This window comes from Aquila chrysaetos, chromosome 9, assembly GCF_900496995.4.
Source record: "Aquila chrysaetos chrysaetos chromosome 9, bAquChr1.4, whole genome shotgun sequence".
Classification (NCBI taxonomy): domain Eukaryota; kingdom Metazoa; phylum Chordata; class Aves; order Accipitriformes; family Accipitridae; genus Aquila; species Aquila chrysaetos.
Genome location: NC_044012.1, coordinates 2799128 through 2824443, shown reverse-complemented (window position 1 = coordinate 2824443; position 25316 = coordinate 2799128). Strand labels below are relative to the sequence as shown.

At 37.9% G+C, this 25316-nt stretch overlaps 1 protein-coding gene across 1 annotated transcript in view; it reads right to left on the bottom strand.

Annotated features, from left to right (window-relative positions):
* The window catches only part of ZCCHC14 (zinc finger CCHC-type containing 14), a 52833-nt gene that overhangs the window by 15668 nt on the left and 11849 nt on the right, over positions 1–25316 (bottom strand). Inside the window, exon 2 of the mRNA XM_030023878.2 lies at positions 22893–23016. Within this exon, the coding sequence (XP_029879738.1) occupies positions 22893–23016 (124 nt within the window). The remainder of the gene's footprint in view (positions 1–22892; positions 23017–25316) is intronic.

The window sequence follows — 25316 nt, the reverse complement described above, 5'->3', positions numbered from 1 at the left end:
ATACTTTCAATTCTAGCCTTAGCAAAGCTTTGTTTCAGCCAGTACCCAACCAATATACTAAACGCAAAGTTCTTTATTTCCTCATGGCCTTATCATACCACTCATCCGCGTAATGACAGAACGCTACACAAACATGCATGGATTTATCTTAATAACATCAAGTAGCAAATACCACCCCTATGAGGTAAAACTGGCGCACAGAGAAACGAAGACAGGCAAAAGTCTCCATTTTTTCAGGGGCTGATTTTGCAAGGAGTTTACTGTGGTTTTATTGCTGTGTTGACATCACGAAGACTCCTTGACTGCAGTTTCATGGAAAATTTCAGCTTCAATTACTGCAGTTTGAGTAAGTTGTAAGTAAAAACAGGATCTTACTGTGGAAAGGGTTGAATAACAGTACAGGTCACTGCTTCCATCTCTACATATGATATGCAGCCTTTAAAGACATGATCTGACGCAACAGGCATTTAATATGCTAAATTATTGGAGACTCATTTCCCAACACATGCAGATTGGAAATTTCACCATGCTAAACTTTATGAAGATTATTTTACTGACTTTCTATTTCTCTTGCAAATTTCTTCTGCCTTTTGACTGCACGCATGGGGATACACACACAGAATTTTTCTTATAAAAAGCTAATTTACATTGGCTTAAAAATTCAAAAGCAATCACACTAAAACAAAGTCACTAGAATTTTACCTCCAAGCGACAGGTGCTTGAAGGGACACACGCTGTGTATATTGTGTTTTCACTTAGAGATTCTAACAAACAAAACCCAGAGCCCTACCATTTTGTTTCTGGGGAACCACCCTTTACAAGATGTTTACCTGTTTTCAAGACTATTTATACACTATATTACCTGTAAGACTCAAACCTATGTTTATCACGTATAACTTCCTCATAACATAACTGCATGACAAAACAGTTGCAGTGCAAAAGTCACAGCAACAGCATTACAACAGGCAACCTGTTTCATCAGCCTCACGTCTCTCTATTCCCCACAGTGAGACTTCAGCCAAAGCCACCCTATTGCCTCTCTGGAGCTTGATTTTCCTCTACCTTAAAACAATCATGACCTAAGGTCTTTATCATGGCTATTTAAAAATTTTTGTTGTGCCCTGTTCATTTAAAAACGTTACAACCTAGGTCTTGTCTGTTTTAAAGACCTCCTCTTTGAGTCTGATTTATTTGCAGACGAAATTTTTAGAACTGGCAAGTTTTAAATAGATCTACAGACATTCGTGGCTGTCTTTAAAATACAGAATTAACATTCCTTTTATGATCATCTCAACAGTTCCTTCTCCATGTACTTCCCAATTACAATAACATAAATCCCTGAGCTCATGAATAATGTCAATTCATTACTTACTACTTTCTCCCGCATATTATGCTTTTTGTAGAGACTTGCTCCTCTTAAAGTTTTCAGTGGATTCCTCTCACGCTTCTGAAATGATTTTACAGTACTACTGGACTGTTACACTGCATGCTGAGCACCACAGGAATAAATCTTCTGCATGCCAGATATTGATGAACTATCCAGACAGTATGTAGTGTCATAAAGATTTAGACATTCACATGGTTCAGAGGTTTTCTTACCATTTTAAGAAAAAATCTACCTCTGCACACTTATTTAAGAGAATTCAGGGCACCCTTAATTGTGACCACAGTTAAAATATACTGAACATTGATTGGAATTATATGTACTTTAGAATTATAATTAGAAAGAACTTGTAAAGTGGATATTAAGAGGGGGTATCACCATACTGGTGGTGAAACAGCTGAAGGATGAGCAAATAACCTGTAGAAAGCCTAGTGTCAACTGCTGCAACATCTGTTTTTGGAGTAGGACAAAGAAAGCCAGAAAGATATAGCAAGTGTTACTTAACATTTGTCGTTTATAGCAAATCCACTGTCACTTTACTGAAACTCTGTTCTGAGCTTTAGCATTTTCTACAGTAGTCAAATAGCATTTCTTCTATCTATTCATTATTCTTCTACAGTGATTCAAGCAAAATAGGATTACCTATCAATATAAAATAAAGCTATTTCTGTTTTACTATGCAAGTTAATAACAAACTTTAAATCACCTCGTGGATTTTGTTGTGCTGACAGTTACATGACCTTTTCATGCTAAAGTTCTGGTCTGAACTTGTTCGGTTAATATAATCTGCTGCAGTGAATTTATCCTCTGGAAATTGACTGCAATTAGCCAAGTGAACCATTAGGTAGATATTTCTGCACTGACTGCAGTGATCCTAAACTGAATCTTGTAAGATTAGGTCTGTTCTAGAGCATGAAATATAGTTCATTGTGCAACAGCAATATGCTTCTAGGGACAATTGACTGGATAATTTCTAATGCTATACAAAGTGCTTCAATAATTTTCTCCCAGCTAGCTAATACTGTGAAAAGTATCATCTGCCTAAATTCTAGAGTTCTTGTTTAATTTGTCAAGTTGTATGTTTTTGTTATGTAGCCTCTCACATACTTTTTGTATTATTTAACTTGTGGTTGGTTTGATTAAAATAGCCTTCCTAAACCTACAATGAAGCTTAACTTTATTCAGAGCAATCAATCATACAAAACTCAGGAAACAAAAACCATGCCGTCTACCAAGCAGGAGTGAGTAGATATTAAATTTGCTAACAAATTACAAAGTAAAAAAAAAAAAAAAAAAAAAAAAAAAAAATTTTTACTGTATTTACTCTCAAAGGCATGGGAAATTGCTCTAAGAGCTGACTCTACCCAATATCACTATAAAAGATTCCATGACCAGAAAAACCTTTGTACAGAATTAAGGACACATGATACTGTTGTCTTTTCAGGATGCTGAATTCAGCAAAACTCAAGCTTCCCAACACAGGGGATTAAAAAAAAAAAAAAAAGTTAATGTTTCCAGGAGATAGCCAGAGCAAGTATATTTGCACTACTTTAAATCTGAGCTTTAGGTCTGGAACTAATCAATGGGAACTCATCCACAAGTAGTCCAGGTATGCTCTCCACGTTAGGCTTTGTTGTTGTGCATGGGGCAGGAACCGACCACAGCAGCTTGGCAGGGTACAATACAAGTCATAATGCAAGATCTGAGACCGACCTTTCCGTCTGCTCCTCTCTCCCAGCACCTCCCTGTAAAACCATCCAAGAAAAGTGCTTGTGTGTGTATGCGTACATGCCTCCCTCACTGCTAGAGTTTCTAAGCTGCATTGGCAGAGGGGCACTGAAGACTTTTCATCATGGACATTCATCAGTAATTATCTGGGAAATTAAGGCAGGTAAGTGAAACAGTCAGATGAGATCACAAATGACATGAAAGGGGTAGAGAAATACAAAGGAGGTTTGTAGAACTTCAATGCTGTAGGAGAGGCTCCCATCGAGGCTGTGGCACCTTCTGTGTTACAAGTGTCTTTTGGCATCATTCAGAAAAGGGCAGAATACTGGGACAGATGCACACAACCCTAATCATGCATTCATAGTTACTAGGAATCAGATTTTTCAATAGCTGAACCTTTGTCTTTTACTGAACTCTACTTTGAAAGGGCAGCAGACAGTACAAAAACATCTTCATTCACTCACAGAGATTTTCTGCAGTCAAATTTCCTAAGTTAGGTGTTTGGGTTTTTTACTACTTTATTTGCTGCTTTCTTTTAAACACAAAAGCGAAACATTCTTCATGTAGTTTTGAATTGTACATAGAATTGTATCAAGTATGGAAGCTTGCATTTGAAATGCTATGGCACAGAGGCAGAGTCAGAAATCACACCCATCTGAGGAACTAAGTCATATCCTCTCCTTTTCAAACAGTGGTCCCCCCCTCCCCATTCCAAAATGTCCAGGTAAAAGATCTAGTTTATTCAGTTCTGTTTTCCTATTCTAGCCTGGGATTTTTACCCATTTGGCTGATACTAATGCATTTGTCATCTGATCAGTTGAGTGTTTCTGTGAAGGCACAGACAAACTCCTTCCCTCTCCTCACAACCAAGTATTAAATCCTCTGGTTTTCTTGCTGCCAGGCATTGACTAGCCTCTCCCTCTGAAAGAGCAGGATCTTGGCCCTCCTCCTCCCAAAATGTCAGCAGCTACATAAAGTGAAAGACCAATTCAAACGCTTTAGGATTAGCCACGCCTGCCAGGTCAAGGTCAGAGTAAAACATGCAGTAGATGTGGGCAAGAGCAGAAAAAACATCAGTTTTGGAAACCACCTTAATATCCCATTGTAGGTTGTGGTTTTTATAACTCCCTTTTTTTCAACTTCTGGATCAAGCCACTGTTAACAAGTAAAACGACTAGATAGAGCAATGTCTCAATCCACAGAAATTTTTTGTGTTCCTCAAAAAGTAAAAAAAATTCAAGATAATCACAAGTGTTGATTGAAGGCTAGCCCTTTTTCATAATATCCAATATTTTAGCACTAACACTAGCACTCTAGAAGTAAATCAAACACCCATTCCATCTTTCACCAGTTTGTGCATATCAGTATAATTTCTACCAGTATGTTTTTCCTTTGATTTCATTAATAGCTTTACACAGTGCTTTTTTTTAGCAGTTTTCTTTACCAAAAGAAAACATACATAAGAGTCTAGAACTTTTTTTGTACAACACTAGATGGAAACTACAGATAAGACTGCAAGCCAGGAGCACATCACGAGAGCTGAGCTGTTGGGTTAAAGTGAATGACACTGAAACTACCAGGAAGAATTTACCACAGTCTGAAAAAGTAATTTCTGCTCCATACCTAGCTAGTAATTTTCCTTTTTATTAAATCACTGCATGTAGGTTCAGTTTGTGGGGCATGTAGCATGGAAATACTGTTCTCCAGCATTCAGGTGGTAAAATTTGAGTATCATGAGACTGCGTTCAACCTGTGCAGCTCTTGAGACAGTGTACTTGACAAAAAAAGCAGAAGTGCTACCATGTATTTTTAAGCAGGAAAAAAATCATTAAGTAAAATCCTTTAGTTTGTGTTATACAGGAGGCCAAGTACATGGCTTGTACATGTTGATGCTTCTGGATTTAAAGATTTTTAAAATTTTCATTCATGAAGTTGTGTCTTCATGGAAACAAGCATTCAAACACAAATACAGCAATTGAATTTTTGCTGAAAAGGTCTACCTAACAAAAGGGAACTAATAGAATACTTTCCACATCCTTATTTACACAGAAGTGGTAACCTAAAATGCAATACCAAGACTTTCACATGCCATCTCCTCTTGTTTTTCTAAAAGAAATACTTCAAAAGCAGCATTACTCTATTACTGTTGTCCTTTAGATATCGGAAGGTAATCCCAAGTGACTGCACAAAAACTCGAAACAAAAACTCACAAAGTCTTCCCACTCAACCCTCAAACCCACCAGTATTTATATTCCCACACATACAGGCAAAAGAGAGGGAAAACTGAAGAAACAGTTTATTTGCTAGTTTCAAAGCATATTTATGGCAACAAAGCACATGAAATTACAAAGTTTGGGTTTGTTTGTTTGGTTTTTGTTTTTTTTTTTAAAGAAAAAGGTCAACTGATCAATTGAATTGAAGCTGAGAAACTGCTTGTAAGTATCAGCTTAAGAGGGTTTTTTTTCCTGCTTTTCAGAAAGCTTCCACTTTCACATTTCCGACCTTTTTAAAGCTTTTTATCTAGGCTATGATGGAGAATGAAAAAAACCTAAAGATATGCTCTTCTTACCAGCAAATACATTGATCCTCTTCTGCCACAAACATACAAGACTAAGTTTTCTCATCAACAAAATTTATTTTATTTCCCTAGCTTCATGCTTCTTCAAAACTTAAATTATTCATTAACTGGAATACTGGAGGCCCACAGAAAACTTGCAGAATCAAATATTAGGTTTTCAAAGCACATACAGAAATGGCTGGCCAGAGTCTGTAAGATGAGCAGATTAGTGAGAATTGAGATTTAAGTAACCCAAGTACTGATCAACATCTTTCAGGGTGCTGAGAACTGGGTGTTCGTGTTATGTCCCAGGACCTCAGATCAGGTCAGTTGCATGTTTATTCACTAAAATGCTTTTCAACAAATCAGAGAACTACAATATTAGCTTTTAATAGTTTTGTCATTAAAGCCAAGAAAGAGCTGGCACTGTTGACCTGTCCCTAAGACTTCTTCTGACGAAGCTTTCACTGCAGGAGTGTCCCCAAAGCCTCACTTTGAACTTTCAAAGTTGGACGTAACACATTCTGAATCACCAAATACTAAGAGGATGACACTAAGACCATTCAACTTGAACTCTGCTCTATTCAACAACCAGCAAAAGCACACCTTGGATTGTTTCATGACACATTAACTCACACACAAACTATTCCTTTTAAGAGATACCCAGTCTGCATCAAAAAATTGATGGGCCAGAGTCCAAATAATGGACTAACAAGAGATGCTCTCTGGTATGAGATGTTTGTACTTACAGAAACTGTGCTTCTGGGAGGCAAAGAACATGAAAAGCCAGGACATATAATATATTCTTAAAATGTAAATGTATCAAACAATTAGAAAGTATCAGAGGTAAATTTAGCAAGTGCGTATCACTCAGCTATGAGCTTGTCTATCTATAGCTATACTAGAGGGGAAAAAATGCTTCCACTCAAAAGCATCAAGAACCATGTTTAGAGTATTTCCTTAGAAGTGAGGGAAAACAGGTAAGGAAACATTTCTTTTTGAAAGTGATCTTATTTTACTACTTCTAGAAAAAGTCAAATATAGAAAGGATGAAGCAATTCTCTCTACTGTTCACTACATTGAGTCGTCATGTAAGAATGACCTTTCATTATTATATTAGTATTAACCTGTTTTCACATAATACAGTGGTTAGGGACTGAGAAAACATCATGTGAAGAGGTGTAATTGGGACACTTAAGTGATCCCAAAACCTTTATGCAAATATAAAGCTGCTGCTTGCTAAGAAGTATTTAAATTGAACCAGAAGTTATACAGCATTTACCTCTCCCTCCCAGAAGCGGGCAGAAAAATTGTGGCTGATATGAAAGCACCATAAGATCTTTGCTTATCCTTCCCACATCAGGTATCTTCAAAACAATCCATGAAGCCTGACCCACCCAGGAAATCAAAGACTGCGTTCCAGGCAGAAGACTATTACATTTACAGTATCTTTGAAGCTTAGCAATGACCACAGCAGTACAAAAATAATTGAAACACTCTTGAAAAGTAGTCACACATTCACTTGAGACTCCAAATGGAGCAGTCATTTTCTGATTACCAAATTCTTTAAACCAGCTATCCTGCAGGAACTAATTCTGCCTGGCTAACAGAAATTCAGGACACGGGACTAATTACCATCACAGCTTTCACTGACTAAACAAAGGAGGGAAAATTTAGCAGAGGACAAAAGGGGACACCTCTACTTCTCACCCATTCCCGTGACCGAAGCTAATGAAGCAGAGTCTGTCATAGTACATGGCCCAAGAACTACTGGCTAGCAGTTGTTGAGCACATCATATCACTTGCTGCTCCCTGCACTTCCACTTTTTGGCCTTTACTTCTCTTAACAGTTTGTGGTTCCTTAAAAGTCAATGCTAAGTTGATCTCTTCTTAAGACAGATGGTTTTGTGGAGAAAAAGGGAGAAAAGAGAACTCAAGTTTAAGGTATGTTGGACTTATGAGGCTGAAGTGGGTCCTAACAACAGGGTCCACCATCCGGTTTTCTGCTGGTATCTCTGAAGACTAAAAGTAGAAGAGCAGACAGCAGCTTTTCCATGGTGTCGGCTTAAAAAGGAAGCTACAGCTAGGAAAAAACTCGTAACCAAACAGAACAGTTTTATTAGTTAGCAAGAAAGTCTTCTGGCTGGCTGCTGCCTCTATAAAAACACACAGGAAGACACTGGAAATTAAAGCTTCATGGACATAATGAAAAATTTCTGTTAGCAGCAACATTAGCAGAAGAAATGCTCTTAGAACTGTCATTTTTCTTTGTAAGAAATAAGGGTTCTTCCAATTTAGAAAATATTTCAGATCAAAACCAGCACATACTTACAACGTGGGTTTAAGTGACAAGTTAATCCTACTTTAATTTAAAAGCAAGACTGAAGACTATGAACTGCAATATTCCACAGGAAATAATTACACAGCTTTTTTAAAAATCAAGGACATTAGCTTACTTTTGGCAGCATATAGGAAGCAATAATACACTGGGATTGTATCGCTCGCCCCCAATCAAACTAGTAGTTTTCATGTTCCTGCTATTTCCTCAGTTTGGCTTATTTAACTTGCCAACTAAGTGACCTTCTTATGTTTCTCCAAAAAAGACGGATATTTTAAAAAGTCTGTATAGCTTAGCTTTTAAGATTTTAATTGAATTCATACATTGTTTTCAGTAATACTGAACGATACTGTCAGCACTTTAGCCAACCACAAAAGCCAATCAACCTTAAGAATGGTTTCACAACTTCATTGGATTCAAAAGCTTAAATAAAACAAAAAGCTGTCTGCACTGAAGGCTGGAGAAGACTCCCATCTGGACAGGAAAACGTAAAACCCAGAAGAATCAGTCAGCTGCTTTCAAAATCAAGATACAGCTTCAAACGTTAATTTGAAGGTTTTTCTTACCAAATGCTTCAGGCCAAGAGTACTAACTTTTGCATTACTGCTGCTGAACTGCCTGCCATTGCCACTGAATAGACAACTGCCTTACAAGTTGCCTTTTTTCTTTTCTAATGCCAGAAAGCTTTTACAGAATAAATTATCCAGAAAGGGCTGCTGTATTGGACATATTTGCGTAACAGCTCCACTGCCTTACTAAATCCAAGCACCAACACTTGTCACTAAACAGGTGCTGTGCCTTGAAACATATACTTAACCAAGGATATGCTGTTGAAATATATATAATAATGCTCTGAGCAGAAAGAGAGCTATGATACAGGGCCAAAAAAGGCTGCAAGAGTTTGACATTAGTTACAGACAACTGAGCGACAGGTAAAACATATTCCTTAATTCAAGTAGCTCTAATCAAGCGAAGATGTATCTTCTTATAACGTCAGGCAGAACATATCCAAAAAGGAATCCTTAACTATGTTTTTTAATACCATGGAAATACTTTGGCATTTTCAGGCACGATTTTAGGTAAACACTTGCAACACTGCAGACTTAAAGGTGTCCTACAACAAATTCAGAGACATTAGTCACAGTATCTGAGATTAAGCCTGTGCTCAGATTTTGTTGCTTGGGGGCTGGGGGACTGCTTGTTTTTTAAAGGACTTCAGAATTTAATTTGTAAAATATATTTAATGCCTAATTCCCCAAGCTGGCTAATTCTACATGTAAGTGCAGCTAATTAACTATTTTCATACAACTGAGAAAAGCATGTGTAAGTTATGAATGCAGCTGTGTGCTTAATTTGCTTAGAAATCTGGCCCAATGACTCATCTTCCTTCTCCGATTTAACTAGAGTAGACTTCTTGGAGGAATGCACAGCTCATTTTGAAAAGTACTCCTGCAAAATTGACCATAAGCCCAAACGCTCGGTTTGAAGGGAGCTTCAGTAACCACTAACATACATTCTTGTATAGGCAATTAAAATAAGCAGACTGCCCATATCTAATTACACAGCCCATGCTAGTAAAAATATCTCTGCAATCAAGAGAGATGTTCAACTTTGTATATAAATACTTTTACTTACTAAGTAACATGCAGTTGTATATTTAGTCTAGTTTTATCTGATCAAGTGATTGTTTTATTTACTGTTCTTAGACCACTTTTAAACCAAATACTGGCTTTGTTTCTTATTTTTAAGAGAAAGTTAGCTCATCCTAGAAAAGTCTTATGCTTCCCTAGAAAGGATTTTCTGTGGCACATAATTCACTGAACCCCCGCAAACCCAAGGCGAGCCAGATGATTAGTTCTGATCTGAATGCTATATTCACCTATAAAACTAAAAACGCAAAGTCAGTTTTCCATGGAAAACACTCTCGGGTAGTGCTTTTGTGCTAAAGTGTACCAAACCCCAGAAAACCTAGGCTTCACTAAATCCCAAACGTCAGAGGAAACAAACCCAATGCAGCTGAAGCCTTTGAAGTTCATATGTCTGCATGGAACAGACACTTACCCTGAGCTTAGAAAAAGAATACAAACCTCACTGATGCACCCTGAAAGGAAACCAGACAGGGAAAACATGACACATTCAGGTAGTCACCACAGCTGGGAATCTGAGCTGGCATTTGCTTTGAAGTTTTGAGCAATGTCCTAAATACAGATGGACAAATCCGAGTCTCACACCAACACGCCAGACGCGCCATTGAAATAATGTAAGGTGCCACCTTGAGTGCAGTTTGAACTGACAGCAAACCACCTGGGGTGGGGGGGGTGGGGGGGATGAGAAAAATGTAACTGAGTTAAGGTTGCATATTACCCATTAGTTTTTCCTCATCACATAGGATTTTATCCAAGTCTTCTGGGTCCCACTTAGATAATCATAATCCATTGTTACTCTTTGTTAAAAAGACCTGGTCCCCACTGCATAAAAACTGTAATTGTTTTTATTATTTATTATTTAATAAATGATAATTTATCAGTTGCAATCAATCACAACTGCATCCAATGAGGATTTGACCAGCAACACTTTTAAGCTCAGAAGTCACCAAGTCAGGACCTGAACATTACATGTATATATATTACTTACACATATTATATAAACATATGGGTTAGTTTTTTTTCCTACAGCACAGTCAAATACAGACTGAGGGCTGCAGCATGTAACCATATATCAGCATAGATGGACCCCTGTCAGTGAGATTATAACACAGCAGCTGCTCAGCCAGCATGCCCTGGCTTGAAGGGCAATCTGGTGATAAAACACCAGAGCGCTGAGATCAGATGGCCGGCTGCTCCAACCTTGGCCAAAGGATTTCTTCAGCTACCTAAAGGAGTTCAGAGTTTCCAACTCTGAAGCAACAATACAACAGAAATGTGCATTTCAAACTCAAAGGCACATGAAAACATGCAGCCAGTCTTATTTGAAAGACATCTACTCCAGACCAGCATAGTTTAATGCTCATGTAAATAAGCACGTGCTGTTTTCTGCATTTTTGAGAACAGTATCAGCGCCTTGAAACTCATGACTAAGGCTGCAATAACAAGCAAGCATAAGCAGCAAGGACAAAGTCATTTTATACCAGCTTCTTTTTTTTTTTTCCCTAAAGAATTATAGTATGAAAACCTTGTTAACAATGAAAAAATACTGTTAGCATACTACATAAAAACACCAGACTAAGGGACTGATCTAGAGTAGGCAAAACCTTGAGTACATACAGTCTTGCCAAGAGCCACAAATGCATTCAAGTGCTTACAGTGAGAAACAAATATCCCTCTGCACAACCACTTCTGTGAGGTTCTCCTTTTGTTGGCAATTATGTCCTTGTACATTTTCAGGTCTCTGGTCTCGGGCTTTAATATTCTAGTTCCCTTTTATACAAATAATTGTTCCTTCATTCTGGATCCCAGACAAGATTTGACCAGTAATTCAAAGAGACAGAAAAAAGTTCTAATTCAGCATTCAAGCTTATTTTGAGATACTGTACTGCTATGAGACAACTGTTTCTGTAACACATCTGTGAAGCAAATACACAAGGGAAGAGAAGACCAAAGTAGATTTTATTAGTATTTGCCAAGGCAATGAGAATGGCCAGGAACTGAAGTAAAAAACAGAAACAAAACAAAACCCCATCCACTAAAAACCTGTCTTGAAGCTTTGATTCTCCACACTTGCCACTAGATTTTTCAGCATGCAGTACAGAATGAAACAAAACACACTTCTAGCAAAACTAGAAGCTCTAGTTTAAAGAGCTTTTTTTAAAGCTCTAGTTCCCCACCATCTTTTGCAACAGTAGTGTATCTAGCAAATCCCTGAGCTATTTAATAACAGGGACAGGAAGGAACACAAACTTTGAGCTCCCCAAGCCACTAATACCTATTTCATACCTACTGTTTTTGCAGGCAAAGTTCACTTACTACACTCTTCCACAGGACTGTTTACAAGAAAACAAAAGTCTGAATGCTTTGTAAATATGGTGGTCCAACTGTATCTCTGCTGGAATGATACACACTGAATAATTCATCTACAGAAGTAGAAAACACAATAGAGATAATCTAAGGCACTGTTGTGTTTTAATGCCATTTCCTTTCAGCTGTGTATATTAATGATGTAATTTTAGCAGGGCTACCCCTTTGAGTTACTGTTAAAAATAGCATCCACACCATACACTGATGAAATGCATCCACTCTAGGCAGTGAAGTAATGCAGCAAGTCCACTGCTTTTTTTCCAGGGAGATAAAAGAACAAGTCAGAAAGCAAATGAAACATTAACCTTTTAGCTTAGCATTTCCATGCACCTGAGAAATAAAATTTACTTTAATCAAACCCATTGTTTTGCATAATTACAGCCTATGACTTTCCAGCATAAAAGAGCAAGAGAAAAAATTAGAAATGAAATCTGACAAAGCACATCAACAATGCCAAAGTTGACTACTTGTCTCCTCCTCTACTTGTGTGGCACACAGTAACAGATACACCATGTGAGCCACAATTCCTCTACTGCAGAACACATCTGACAGCACTAGCATCAAATGTTTAAGGAAAGTACAAGATAACCTGCTATACACAGGTTTGGGGCAGTACGACCCCTTAAACTCCCAATTTCCACTACCTGCAATCCCCAAGTGAGATTTTATTCTCAACTTAATTCTTCGCATCAACTCACGAACAACTCTAGATGTTTTCAATACCCATACAGCTGTCAAATCCCTTAATCCAGGTCTCGGTATCTGGCTCTGCTCTGGCATTTTTCAACAGATGCAGTTTATGAAAACTACATTAAGCCTGCATTAAACAAAACAATCCAACTTTCTTTAAATAACCCCAAATAAAATTCAATTAATACACAGAATTTCACTGCTTTGACTGTTCTCAGCTTCAGTCTTTCTTCATTTTGATTCTATTTATAATGAACCTAGTGTTAATAGTTCCATTTTCTTGTTTGGTTATTAGCAAAAGGAAATGTAAGTTAGTGAAGGCACATATAATTTAAGAAATAGTATCTACCTATTTAAGCAAAACAAAGGGGAGGAACTTGCTTCTGTCTACAAAGAGTGTCTAAAGAGCCTTTCTGACCACCAAGTAGAAAAATCCCAAATATTTTGACATGAACTTGAGGTTTTTTTCTCAAAGCTACACAAACATTAAGCCAGCCCTGATGTGAAGCAAGAACTACCCTAGCTTGATGGATGCATAAGCAAGACTCTACAGTCAATCAGAAGCAAAACCGTATCTAGAACACAGGAATAGCTAGCTCTTGCATAGTGATCCTCAAAGGACACAAGGCACCAATTCCTTCGGAGTTTGAATCTGCAGTCTAAAAAAAAAAAAAAAAAATCACCCCCTGTGAATCAAGGCTGGCATCAGCTGGTAGTCAAAGTGCAGGAGAACACTGTTTAAAAAACACAACCAATTTCCTCCCCTCTAACTGCACATGTCCTGCAGTTAGACTCATGAGTTACCATTTGCAAAAGGTCTCTCTCACTAGCATTAAGTATTATTACATTAGTTGTTTATTCTTTGCAGTCCATCTGTTCCCTTGTGCCAGATACTGAATGTGAGAAATCATGATCACTTGCATGGAAATAGTGTTGTCGTTTACTAAATAAGGTCACTTCCAGATTAGAAAGAAGGGAAGCAGAGTAAAGAAATATTTGCTGTAGTAGTAGGGGAAGCAAAGAAAATTGCTGGCAAAGTAAACAACTTTTTTTGTGATATGTTCTCATCCTTCCTCTCCACCCACCTCCTCGTTTTCAAACCAGACCAATATGCCAATGTCAGTGCTCAGTACGAAGGATAATGCATCTCCTCCCATGACTTACTGCCCTACTTGAAACCAGAATTTATTGTTTCCAATTCCCAATAGCACCAATTTCTTTAATGTTATACCAATTTCTCTAATGTCTGGTGTCTTTTCCCTACTGTAGTCTGATTCTTTCAAAAACTGCCAGCCTCCCATGTCTGCAGAAAAAAGCCCCAATGTGAGAATCCTAATACTGACATAAAAAGTCAAGCAAGAAACCTAAGATTTACTTTACATTCTCATGAATTTTCAGATTTGGACCCAAAAATCTGTGAGGGATGGCAACATTTCTAACTTGTATATGCAACTACCTGTAAAAACTCCAGCTACCTATTGATAAAATTAGTGTACTTTAAGCCTGTTGCCCTCAGAGAGCCATCTTTTGGAGAAAAGAATTAATCTAGATGTAAAGGTATATGAAAATGAAAAATGTGCTTTGGAAAATGGGGATTTTAACAATAAACTGATAAGGGAGGGGAAAGAACATCTACCAGCTAACAACTAACCAGCTATAAAAAGCTTACTAAGCATGGCATACACAAGAAAATTGCCATTCAGTCATTAGTACACTTGTGACAGTAAGTGAAAAAACGGGCAAGGACATTATGGCTTCCTAGGAATACATGTAGATCACTTCTGTTTTCTTCTTTGAAGTGATTTTTTTTTTGTCCAATTTAGTTTAGGGCAAATGTAAGCCTAGATAGGATAAGCAAGCTATTTATTTTAAATTATTGTATCCCTCTGTTTAGCATGGCAGTGAAATGGGTTATTTCAAAACAGACATTTCCAGATGTTAAAGGGTGTTAAGTTCTAAAGAGATGCAATGAACAGCTGAGCATTTCTGAACATTTCACATATCTCAATCTTTAAGCAGGAGACACAGAAATGTCCAGTTCTAGTGAGCTATTTGCCATCAGGTTGCAGCAGGAATTGCCAGGAGACAAGAATCAGCAGTTAATGTTCACCTTCATTTTTTCTTAAGTCCTGCATGACATGTTTTCTATTCTTCAGTAAGTTTTTAAATTTCAAATTTCCTCTCCCCCCACCCCCTGCCTTTATAAAGGCTTTTCAGTATAAATGCAGGTTTAAGCATTAGTTCCACCAAGATGTACACCAGATGTTTTCACAGCTCACTCTGGTACATTTTTTTCTGAAGATGCTCTGCATTAAGCCATTACCTAAAGATTTGAGAAAAACTAGTTTTGCTCATTTAATGCAATTTTAATTAAAAGCTCAAGTTGCTTATGTTGTTTCATTACTGGCAGAAGGTCATGCTATTGCTTCCATAACTGTTGAGGTAATGGCTATTGATTTCATCTGCATTAACAACTAATGTGCCATAGGAGGCACTTCCAGGACTTCAGAGACATGAACTGGCAATACAAGAGAGTCCTTCTAGGAACATACATGCCCAAGTCTTGCCTCCTGTGCTTCTGAAGAGCCATGGAAAAAGGCAAATAGTATTAAATATGAGTTTATAGTCTCACATTAGATATTGACAACTACATTGTCATCACCTAAGACCAGGAATCTGCCTGAGGAATGCATTACAGTGAGGTAAACTCCTTGGCATGGCTGAATTTACCAGCATACTATTCTTAGAATTTTTATTTTTTCAGAGTAGCTTGATTCTAATTCATTATAAACAGAAGTATCATCCAACTCCCACTAAAGCCAAATTGAATGGGCTTCAGAGTACTCAAAGTGAAGTTGCTTCATTGTCAAACCTTACTTCAGCGGAAAGCTGGTCATTTTCTAATATTTAATAAGAAAATTATATTGCCCAGTACACAAATTTAGAACAAGTCTTTATATAACATAAGAATAAAAAAAAGCAGGATGAATTAGTAAGGAGGAACATGAAGCCTTATTTCCCATGGACCCATGCTGTATGTCTCCTCTCTTCTGCAGACACTCCAGCGCCATATCCCCTATGACAGACCTACAATACTAATAAATTCCCTATCTACCATGTCTACCTTAAATTCTTGCAATTTTTCCACATACTCCCTAAACATACACACATAACTAGCTACCTTACTTCTGCAGGCACACTTACCATTGAAAGACACCTGCCTCTCTTGCACACCCATTTACTTCTGTAGGATGCCAGTTCAGTCTTGCATCCCCTACAGTGGATGTGCACAGGACTCTCTTGAACTGCCAGCTGGGCAACAATCAGCACATGTTGCCTCTAATCCAGAAAAAATAAACACAATGAGTGGCTGGGCAGACAGGATAAAGGCTGAACTGTTCTTACCTCTCCTCTTGCTGCTTCAAAGAGGCATGAATGAGTCTCTTCTATCCAGACACTACTGTAAATAAAAACTCTAAATACCTCTGACAAATTTGAATGAATTTAATCAACAGGCTCAACAGTTAATAAGGTAAGGACTGACAGAGCTGCCTGAGCAGAGTGATTCCATCACCTTTACTGAAGAAAAACAAGCAAGAAGCCCAAACGAGACTAAAGAAAAAGAACCACTCAGCAGCTTCAAGATAATGCCCTTAGGTATATGCTTGATATAAACACTATTTTAGGTGAATATGTGAACAAGGCATATGGTATATACACAATTAAAACTGTTTATAGGTAATGTGCATTAGAGAGTCTTCTGTCATATGAACTCAAACAAAAGCCATGGGTAAATATATACAGCACGACTTTCCACTGAAGCCAACTCACTGCAGCTCCTGGCCAAGGAGTACACCTTTTAGTCTTCTTGTAAAGTGCCTGTGAATGACAAAAGGTTGCCCTCCTGAAGGCCAAGAATTACAAACTTCAATAAGAAGCACCTTTAAGTATTTGCATAAAAAGGCTATGACAATTACTGCATGAGTAGGCAGATCAGAAGTCTACTTTTCATTCAGTTAGAAGAGTCCTCATGCTGTTCTCTGCTCCTCTCCCTTTGTGTCTTTTCAGGAGAGATCTGGGATTGCTATGACAAGTCTTGTTATGTAGAAAGGGAGGTAACAAGGATGACAAAGAAATACTGACTCCAACCTCTAGAGAGTACAAAAGTTAACTTATTAACAGTTAACGGCATAAACTTGCCAGAGTCCAAGTGCAGCCCCAGGAGTGTGGAACTCTACTCCCAGCTCTGACACAGCTCAAGGGTGAGCTCCTTAGCCTGGCCTCTGGCTTTGGGGACACAAAGTGTGTTTATGTGGGCAGACTTAGAAGCCCATCAAGTACAACTGCACAATCAGCAAAAACTTGAGATGAAATGCAATGTTTTTGATTTTTTTAAAAGTAAATTAAAAAATCTCTTATTGTCTTTATTGCAAAGTTAAACTTCCAGCCTTAATTGAACTCCAGCTTCAACTACTGAAGACCAAGCTGCATGATTTATGCAACATACAGGCTTCAAGAAATTTCTTAATAATGTTCTAGCACAGGGGAAAATATGCAAGAGCAAAACATTTTTTTTAAGTACACTAATCCTTGGATTTGACTGCTAGATTTAACTCTAAATACTTGATACTTATAAAACAACTAGTATATTAGATACAGTAAGTTGGGAATGCGATGCCTTCTGTGATCTAACAACCTAAGATTGCTGAAGTTTAGAAGCAGAGTTCTACTTCAGAGATAAAATGAACAAAGACATATACAAACAGCTGAAAAACTATATACAGTTGGTAGAGGAAGATTTTTCCTGAAGGATTATCATAGCCTAAATATTTCTTTAAGCCCTACCCTAACAGTAGTTGACCCAATATTGTTGGAGATGATGTATTTACTTAAAAATAGAATAATCCAGCTACACAACTGAGGCAGAACAAGGCACTATGAAGTCTGGACCCTGAACCGAGAGGATTTCAGTGCTTTTTTTTCTCCCCCTGTATTTTCTCCCTGCTTTCAATAGTCTGAACAACTGGTGTCAAACATTTCAGGAGGAAATTGATTGCCATTAACTACAAGAGCTCCTGCAGCCTAGTTTCTTGTGGAAAAAGGATGAGTCAAGGAAGTAGAACACAAAAAAAGGTGCAAGACACACAAATACATTTTGCCAAGGAGAAGAAATTGGGTAGCAAAAATAGTGGTTAGAAGTTCTGGATAGCTTACACCACATGCTTCTGTTGACTACTATAATGAAATAATTTTGATACCAAAGCTTGCTGCACATTAACAGTAAGTTTAACTGACCTGCAACGCACATCCTACCTGATGTCAACAGGATTACTGCACACAAGGATGTATTTTACATCCTAATCTTAATCCAAAATTAAATCAATACATTACTGAGATGCATTTTCTCTAAAGTTTGTTCTTCCTCGTGTCCACAGACTGCAGCTCCTTTTGCCCAGCAAGTCATCTGCTATTCTATATACTTATTCTAGCCTGGGACACTGTTGACACTTTGCAGAGCCCTGTATGTGGACTAATCGCATAACTTCAATTAAGCAAGAAGTTTTACTGTGCTCAGCAGGAGTACTAAATGGAGTACAGATTGTAGAATGAAGCCTACTGCGCCTATTTTACATCTAAAAGCTTTACTCCTCTCTGTCCACAGAAAGCAGCTTGTGCCTATCATTAGATGCATGTGTTGCAAGAATTGTGATTCAGCTTCACTATATAAGGATCGTATTTCAACAGTTACTTCATTTGAAATCAGACTGGCTTGGAGACAGTTTTGAGGTTTTGTGTGGCAACAGCGGAAAGGCAAGATAAATATACAGGAAACACAAGAATAGGGGAATTTTTGTCACTTTGCAGAAAATGAGACTTTTTCAGTTGAGGAAACCATCTTCCAGACTGCTTTACGGAGGAAAACAGTGGTAAGTGCCACCTGCAAAGCCTCATAGCAGTAATGAACGTCTTATAAATACCAACACAGAACTTCCACTGCAGGAAATTTAAAACAGAGGCTGTGACAAATCAGAATTTTACTCAGCATTATGAGAAACTACAGTATGAAAACTGCACGGTCTTCATACATTAATGTTTTGCAACTTACATTGCCTTTATTATAAAGATTCTTTTGTTCTGCAATTCAACATCTGGACTAATGTACTTTATTCCACTGTGCTTTTGGAAAATATGCTGTGGTCACCGACCATGTTTAATACATTGCTAAAATATGTCACAGGCGCAGAGTTGTACTTGCCTACAGTGCTATCCACCTAATGGCCAAATCATTCTGCTCAGAACATTACAGTAAGTAATTAATAACATCTCTGGTGTACGGGAAATTCCTATCACTTTTTTTAAAAAATACAAAATAAGCTGAATTTTTCACTCAACTTTGATAACTAACTGCTCTCTTTTGGGAATTGCCACACAAGGTCAGATAGGCTTGTTACAAATTAGCTCTGTGAATGGGACTTCTATAGGTCAGATAGCTCCTTCTGGACTTTAGCATAGTAACTGAATTTCCTTTAGCTACCAGCACAGCATTGCCTGCAAAACAAAAGTTGCTAGTGAATACACTGGTTTTAACCAGTGACCTTCTTTAACCACCTGGGTCACTTGCTACTGGAAAAAAGGTTCTGAGGTGGCTCCCCAGAAAATGTAGGGTAAAACCCTAAATTTAAGACAACCAGCCTCAGTGCCTTTATCAGAATCCCTCCGAGTAAGTTTGCTGACTTTGTTGGCATTGTGCTAGGAAACACAGACCTGCCTATAGAAGGGACCATCACTACACAGCTGCACTGTTGCTGAAGTATGTGCCTGTCGGGCAAGCATTCACAAGCATGAAATCTCATCTTTGAAGCTGGAATCAACATTTCTGACACCGACACCTTCTGCAGCTGTATTTGCACTGGTTCAATTTTTGTAGTATTGCAGAAAAAAGCCTAGGGCAACACAAGGAAGACAGTGTGGTGCTCAACTCAGGCAGTATGCAAAAAATGCCCAACCTTCATTTGAATTTGATTGTTTTGTTCGGATTAGTGTTAAAACCATAGTTAAAACCTGACTACATTCTAGAAACAGTGGGGGGAAAAAAAGACAAAAAGATCTAGCAACACATCCGTCTTGGAATTTCAGTTACATGTAACACAAGAATCTATCTGTATTTGCCTCTGTTCTCCTTGACCAGGGAGATCCATCAATATCTCAAAACCTGTAAATAAGCCTGTCTGCAGCTTACAAGCACAACAATAGCCAGTCCATGAGACCAGGGAAAGTCTCCACTTCCCAAAGTTACCTCCAGTTAAAATAACTTCCACATCTGTGAAAAGAGGTTTGAACAATCCTAAATCACTGATCAAAAAAATATGAGTAAAAAGCACAATTTATACTGCATGTTACAGCTATTAGACTTTAGAAGAGGTACACATCCTTCTATGTCAGTACCAATCCATATTTTTTCTAAACTTGCATAGGCCAAGTTTTTGAACTTTATTTTACAAAAGAAAAGTCCAGATAAAACAGATACTCTTTACTTTGCAGAAATGTCCATCTGGTTTACCCTGCTTAGCATTGATACATGCAGAAGGGAGAAAGGGCTTTAGCTAAGACTGAAGGACCAGCATGGAAAAATTGGTGAATTTTGCTAAATAACCATAAGATTGCCCCCAGCTGGTCACCACTCTCACCAACTTGGTCATTGCAGCATGGATCCCGTACCCCAATGCCTGACAGTGTTCCTGTGGTTAGCTGGACCTCCAAGATAAAAGGAAAGGTTTATGGACTTCTCAAACTGACACTCATTTTACAAATTCGTTTCCCAAGGCAGCAATATTCTGTGCGGATAGGATAGTGAAATTATTCAGAAGTTATGCATTTGACAAGTCTCTACATGATGCATGTATGACTGTTTCCAGCTAACCACTTAATGCAAACACAAGTGCATACAGACTTCCACCACAGTTTGTTAAAGAGTATTCAGCAATGTACTCCACTCTTCTCATTTCTCTCCCATATAGAAACTTGAAATATTTTATGCTAAAAGCTAGTTTCAAAGTGTGGATTTGGGAAAATACAGCCACTGATAGCTTTCAGGTCCAAGCCTACTACAAACCCATTCACTGTTCGACTATATACAGAGTATGTTATATTACTGACATTTCTACAAATCCGGATTAAAACCATTCACTGGATTAATACAAACTGTCTCTAATCCAACTAAGCACAACGGATACTGCACCCTTTGTGAGCTTTCTCATTTTTCTTCTGTTTCAGCTACAGCCTTTTTAACTGAGACACTTCCAGCTCCAGTACTTTGCCAAGAGAGGAATGATGAACTTAGCTCACTATTTCTGACCACAAGTGAGAACAAATCCTCACACTGTCTGAAACAAGACTCACTAGAAAATATCAATACAAGAATTACACAACTGGTCAAGCAACCTGTCCATCCCATACTCTCATAACTGGATTTCATGTGCTCTAGGTTAATTTAGCAGGACTCGCTAACTTTTTAAGAGATGTGTCTGTTTGCTGCAAGCAATGGTGGCTCCAGGCTGGCAAATAATCTTCAGTTGTACTCCAACCTTAAGAGGTGGAACTCCCTACCAGACAGATCATCGTACATCAAGGAGAACTCAACACAATCTTTGCTGCTGGTGAACCAGAAAGCAGAGTATCAGTAAGAAAAACGTGTTTGTTCCACAACTCCTTTTACCAACTATCACTAAGGCAATCTATAAATTAAAAAGCTACAGTCTCTGAAAACTAAGCAGGTATTCTATAAGAGAAAAACAGATCAGAGGAAAACCTAATTAATTTTCACAGTGTACCATGACTAATCTTGGCATATATGGTACTGGAATAGCAATCACTGAGTACAAATGAAAACAGTGTTGAACCCTGTCCTATTTTTAATCAGATGAAAGCCACAAACCCAGCCATGCTTCTGCTTAGTGTTGCATTTTCTTCTACCCTGATAGCTTTTACAGCTGGAGAAATAGCTACTTACAGCACTATTCTGCTGTAAAAAATTATTGCTACTTACAGCTACTGGGATTACAGTTGAGTATGTCACAGAAAAGGAGGTCCAGTGGAGGCAAGCTAAGAATATTTCTTTGGGACGTTTAACCCTTTCCAATCTGTATCAGTTCCTCTGAGTGAAGATGTGCTTTGAAATTCTTGATCACCATTTACGTGGTATTAAACTATATTTGCAAGGTTGTGCAGCAAGCCAGTGGCAGAGAAGGAAACAGAACTCTGAAGACCAATTCCAAAAAACAAAAAAAATTTATATGGTCCATGACAGTATTTTTAATGACATTTGAAGGCAATACACTAGTGCTGCTAATGTGATGGTGTACTTCCCCTGCATTAGTTCTGCCATACAGAGGTGTTTTTATTAATACCACAAAAAGTTCACAAAAGCTGTTCTACACAAATAGCAGCTCACAGTTCAAAGACTCTCCTCACTTAACAGTGCTTTTTGTATGCATTAAACAAAAATACCGTTAGGCACACTTTAACCTAGACATTTTAACGTTTGTAATCATAGCCTGGAGTATGGAAATGGAATGCATACTTATTAAGTCAAATTTGCTAAGCCCAGTTTTCAGCCAGGTCAGCATGCAATATAACATTACAAAAATAAGACTTATTTTATAACCACATTCAGAGTGTGCACATGTGCTGAGAAAGGTGCAAGCTCTCTCTTCTATCCCCCACTCCTCTTCCCTCAGCTTCTCACTTGCACTCAAGAACCAAGAGAAAGGTGGAAGTGGAAGCCTAACTGCTGTTTTAGATGCCTCCTCTTTTCCCCAGTAAAGCAACACTTACCACCATATGCTTCATCCAAGAAATAACCTGCTACTATGAGGATGAGAGGTAGAGTGTCAGAGATATTCACTCTTTGAGAATATAATATTTCATGAGAGCTAAGCTGATATTTCAACTCATAAGGAACTTGTTGCTTATTTCCCAACAGAAGAATACACATACTTGCCTCTCACTGACCATTCTTCACTGATACACTAACACTTCCTACAAAAACTCTTCTATGACTTCCTTTGCTCAACCCAAGCCAGAAGCAGCAAAATTCCAGTCTCCAGTCACAATTAAAATAATGCTAATTGCGATCAAGAGTTCACTCCCCCATTGGAAGCATGCATGCAGAAAAGGACACACCTTTGGAGTGTTTCCCCGAAGGCCTCTTGGGTAATGACTCCTCAATGGAATGTGTTGATGTATGTAGTACATTTTCCAAACTGTTACTGACACTGTTGATGGGGGTCTCGGATCTTGGAGTGACCTGGAAAGAAAAACCACAAAAATCCAATAAAATTAGCTGAGGGAATGCACAAACATCACACCTTCCTCCAGTGTGAGTAGAACCACTTTGAAGGCAGTTAGGAGACGTTTGCTTCTTTTAAAACCAAAGGGTGTTACTACTGATATTCCACAAGTAACAGTTCAGGGAAGTTGTTTTAGTCAGCAGCTATTCACAAATCTAGATTATCTTGGCTAATCTATAAAGCTACTTAAAGTATAATTCTTTTTTAAACAATAGTCACACAGCAGTCAATTGTAGAGATATTGCAAGACCCTTAACCTCTCCACACTGCAGTTCTTAACTCTTCAACAAGAAAACTAGGGGAAGAGGGCTCTTCGGAAAAAATATCATTTTTATGTCATGTCACCTATCCACACAGATGCAGATTCAAGGCTTTTCAAGGTATTTTCACACAGATTACAAGGAATGAATTCCAATTTAGCAAAAAACTAATTTTCTTGTCTTTGCCATTTAAAAGCCTGCTATCATGATCATATTTCAGTGAAAAATTGCACACTAAAAACACCCAAGCAGAAGGCTGCATCATCAAAACAGACTTCATGGCCTAATATGTACCTTCTAAACTGCATTTAGCATAAGAAAACATATTTTCACTGTTACTTAAAACTACAGAAACAGTCATTAGAAAAAGCAGAATTGAACACTGCCCACTTCAGCTTGCTGTCCACAAGAGCATTCACAATTATGCAGCAACACATAAAAACACCTATTACTTGTAGTATAACATTCAGCGCCTGCCTCATAAGCAAGGCAATTACTCTCTTGTTTTCTAGGTAATGAGAAGCAGAAGTGGATGAACAATTATGTTAGCAGTACTGAACACAAGGGTTTAAGTATCTTAAAGAGGAAAGTGTGCTTTAAAGAAGTAGTTAAGACAAACAAAAGCACTCACACTAACTAATGCATTACTTGAATTTCAATTGCCACACTTTGAATCAACGTGAAATCCTGGTATGGAGAGCTGTAATTAGAATTTAACATGGATTTTAGCCTTTCACAAGTCACAGGAGAAAATGTGCATCTCAACATAACAAAAGAAGCTATCCTTTATTCATGGTAACTAATACCAGAGACTACAGGTCCCTGTAAGGAAAAAGGCTCACTCAGACCCTGATTACTTGAGACAGTGCCATGAGTTAGGACAATTTACGCTTAAAACAATACTTTGCTCACCCTACCATTAGCCTTACATATTGACATCCATCAGAATACACAATGCAAGTCAAAAATAGCACATCCCTACTCTATACAATTACCTATTGTAAGCTCCATTTTAAGACTGACATTTATAGATTTATATGCAGTTTAAGGCAGTAGCACAAGTGAAATACTTGGTATACCTCACATCCATAAAAAAAGCTGATACGTGCAAAGAAATAAATCCAGAAAGACAGACCAGTGTCAGAAGAAAGCAGGATTACAAATACCTGCTTTCCTTTTCAGCACTGTTAAGTCTACTTTTTCATCAAAAAATAAAGTTTACTTGTATGCTGCTTCAGCACAGCTTTCCACCAATAACAAAAACTTAATATCAAGCTTTCGCATTAGAAAGACTAGCCATTAAACTGTAAGCTTGGGGGGAGGGTGGGGAATAGTTTAAGTCTCCTTGCCAGAGTCAGTCTTTACCAAAGCTTATCTCACACATCTCTCTCCTGGAGCTCATTAAACTCTCACTCCAGTGGATTGCTGCTGAGAGGAAGTTCCAGCAAACTGAGCAATGACACCACCATCCTCCTGGCAATGGGGAGATTTCAGAAGAGCAACCAAGTAACAGAGCAAGCTAGAAAATTAGATTCAGGCAAGACTATGTTATCCTAAACATCCAGGTTCCAAGTAGTCAGAACAATCAGCAAATATAAACGCTTACAATACTTGAAATTGAGTAAGAACATAGTCACATGGTTTCAGAAAAATCTCTAAACAAGCAGTTTGTTGCAATATATTGCCTCCTATCTTGTATTCCCTTCTCTCCACTATCCTTACAATAAGCATCGTCTGCAGTTTAAAATTTGCATTTTGTTTATATATAACCTCCAATTCTTTCCATAAAGATTTAATTTTTATATACTTGGTAAAGATTAATTTAGCCCATATGTCTTGACTGACTGAGTTCATATACTATCTGATTCAGTCACACATCAAAGCAAAGCAGTTTCAAATTGGCCTAGAAAAATCACAAAGCTCTGATTAGTTCCAAATGGAGTGCTTTGTTAGTGAGCTGACTGGTGTTATAACCAGCGAATCTGACTGCTTAAAGC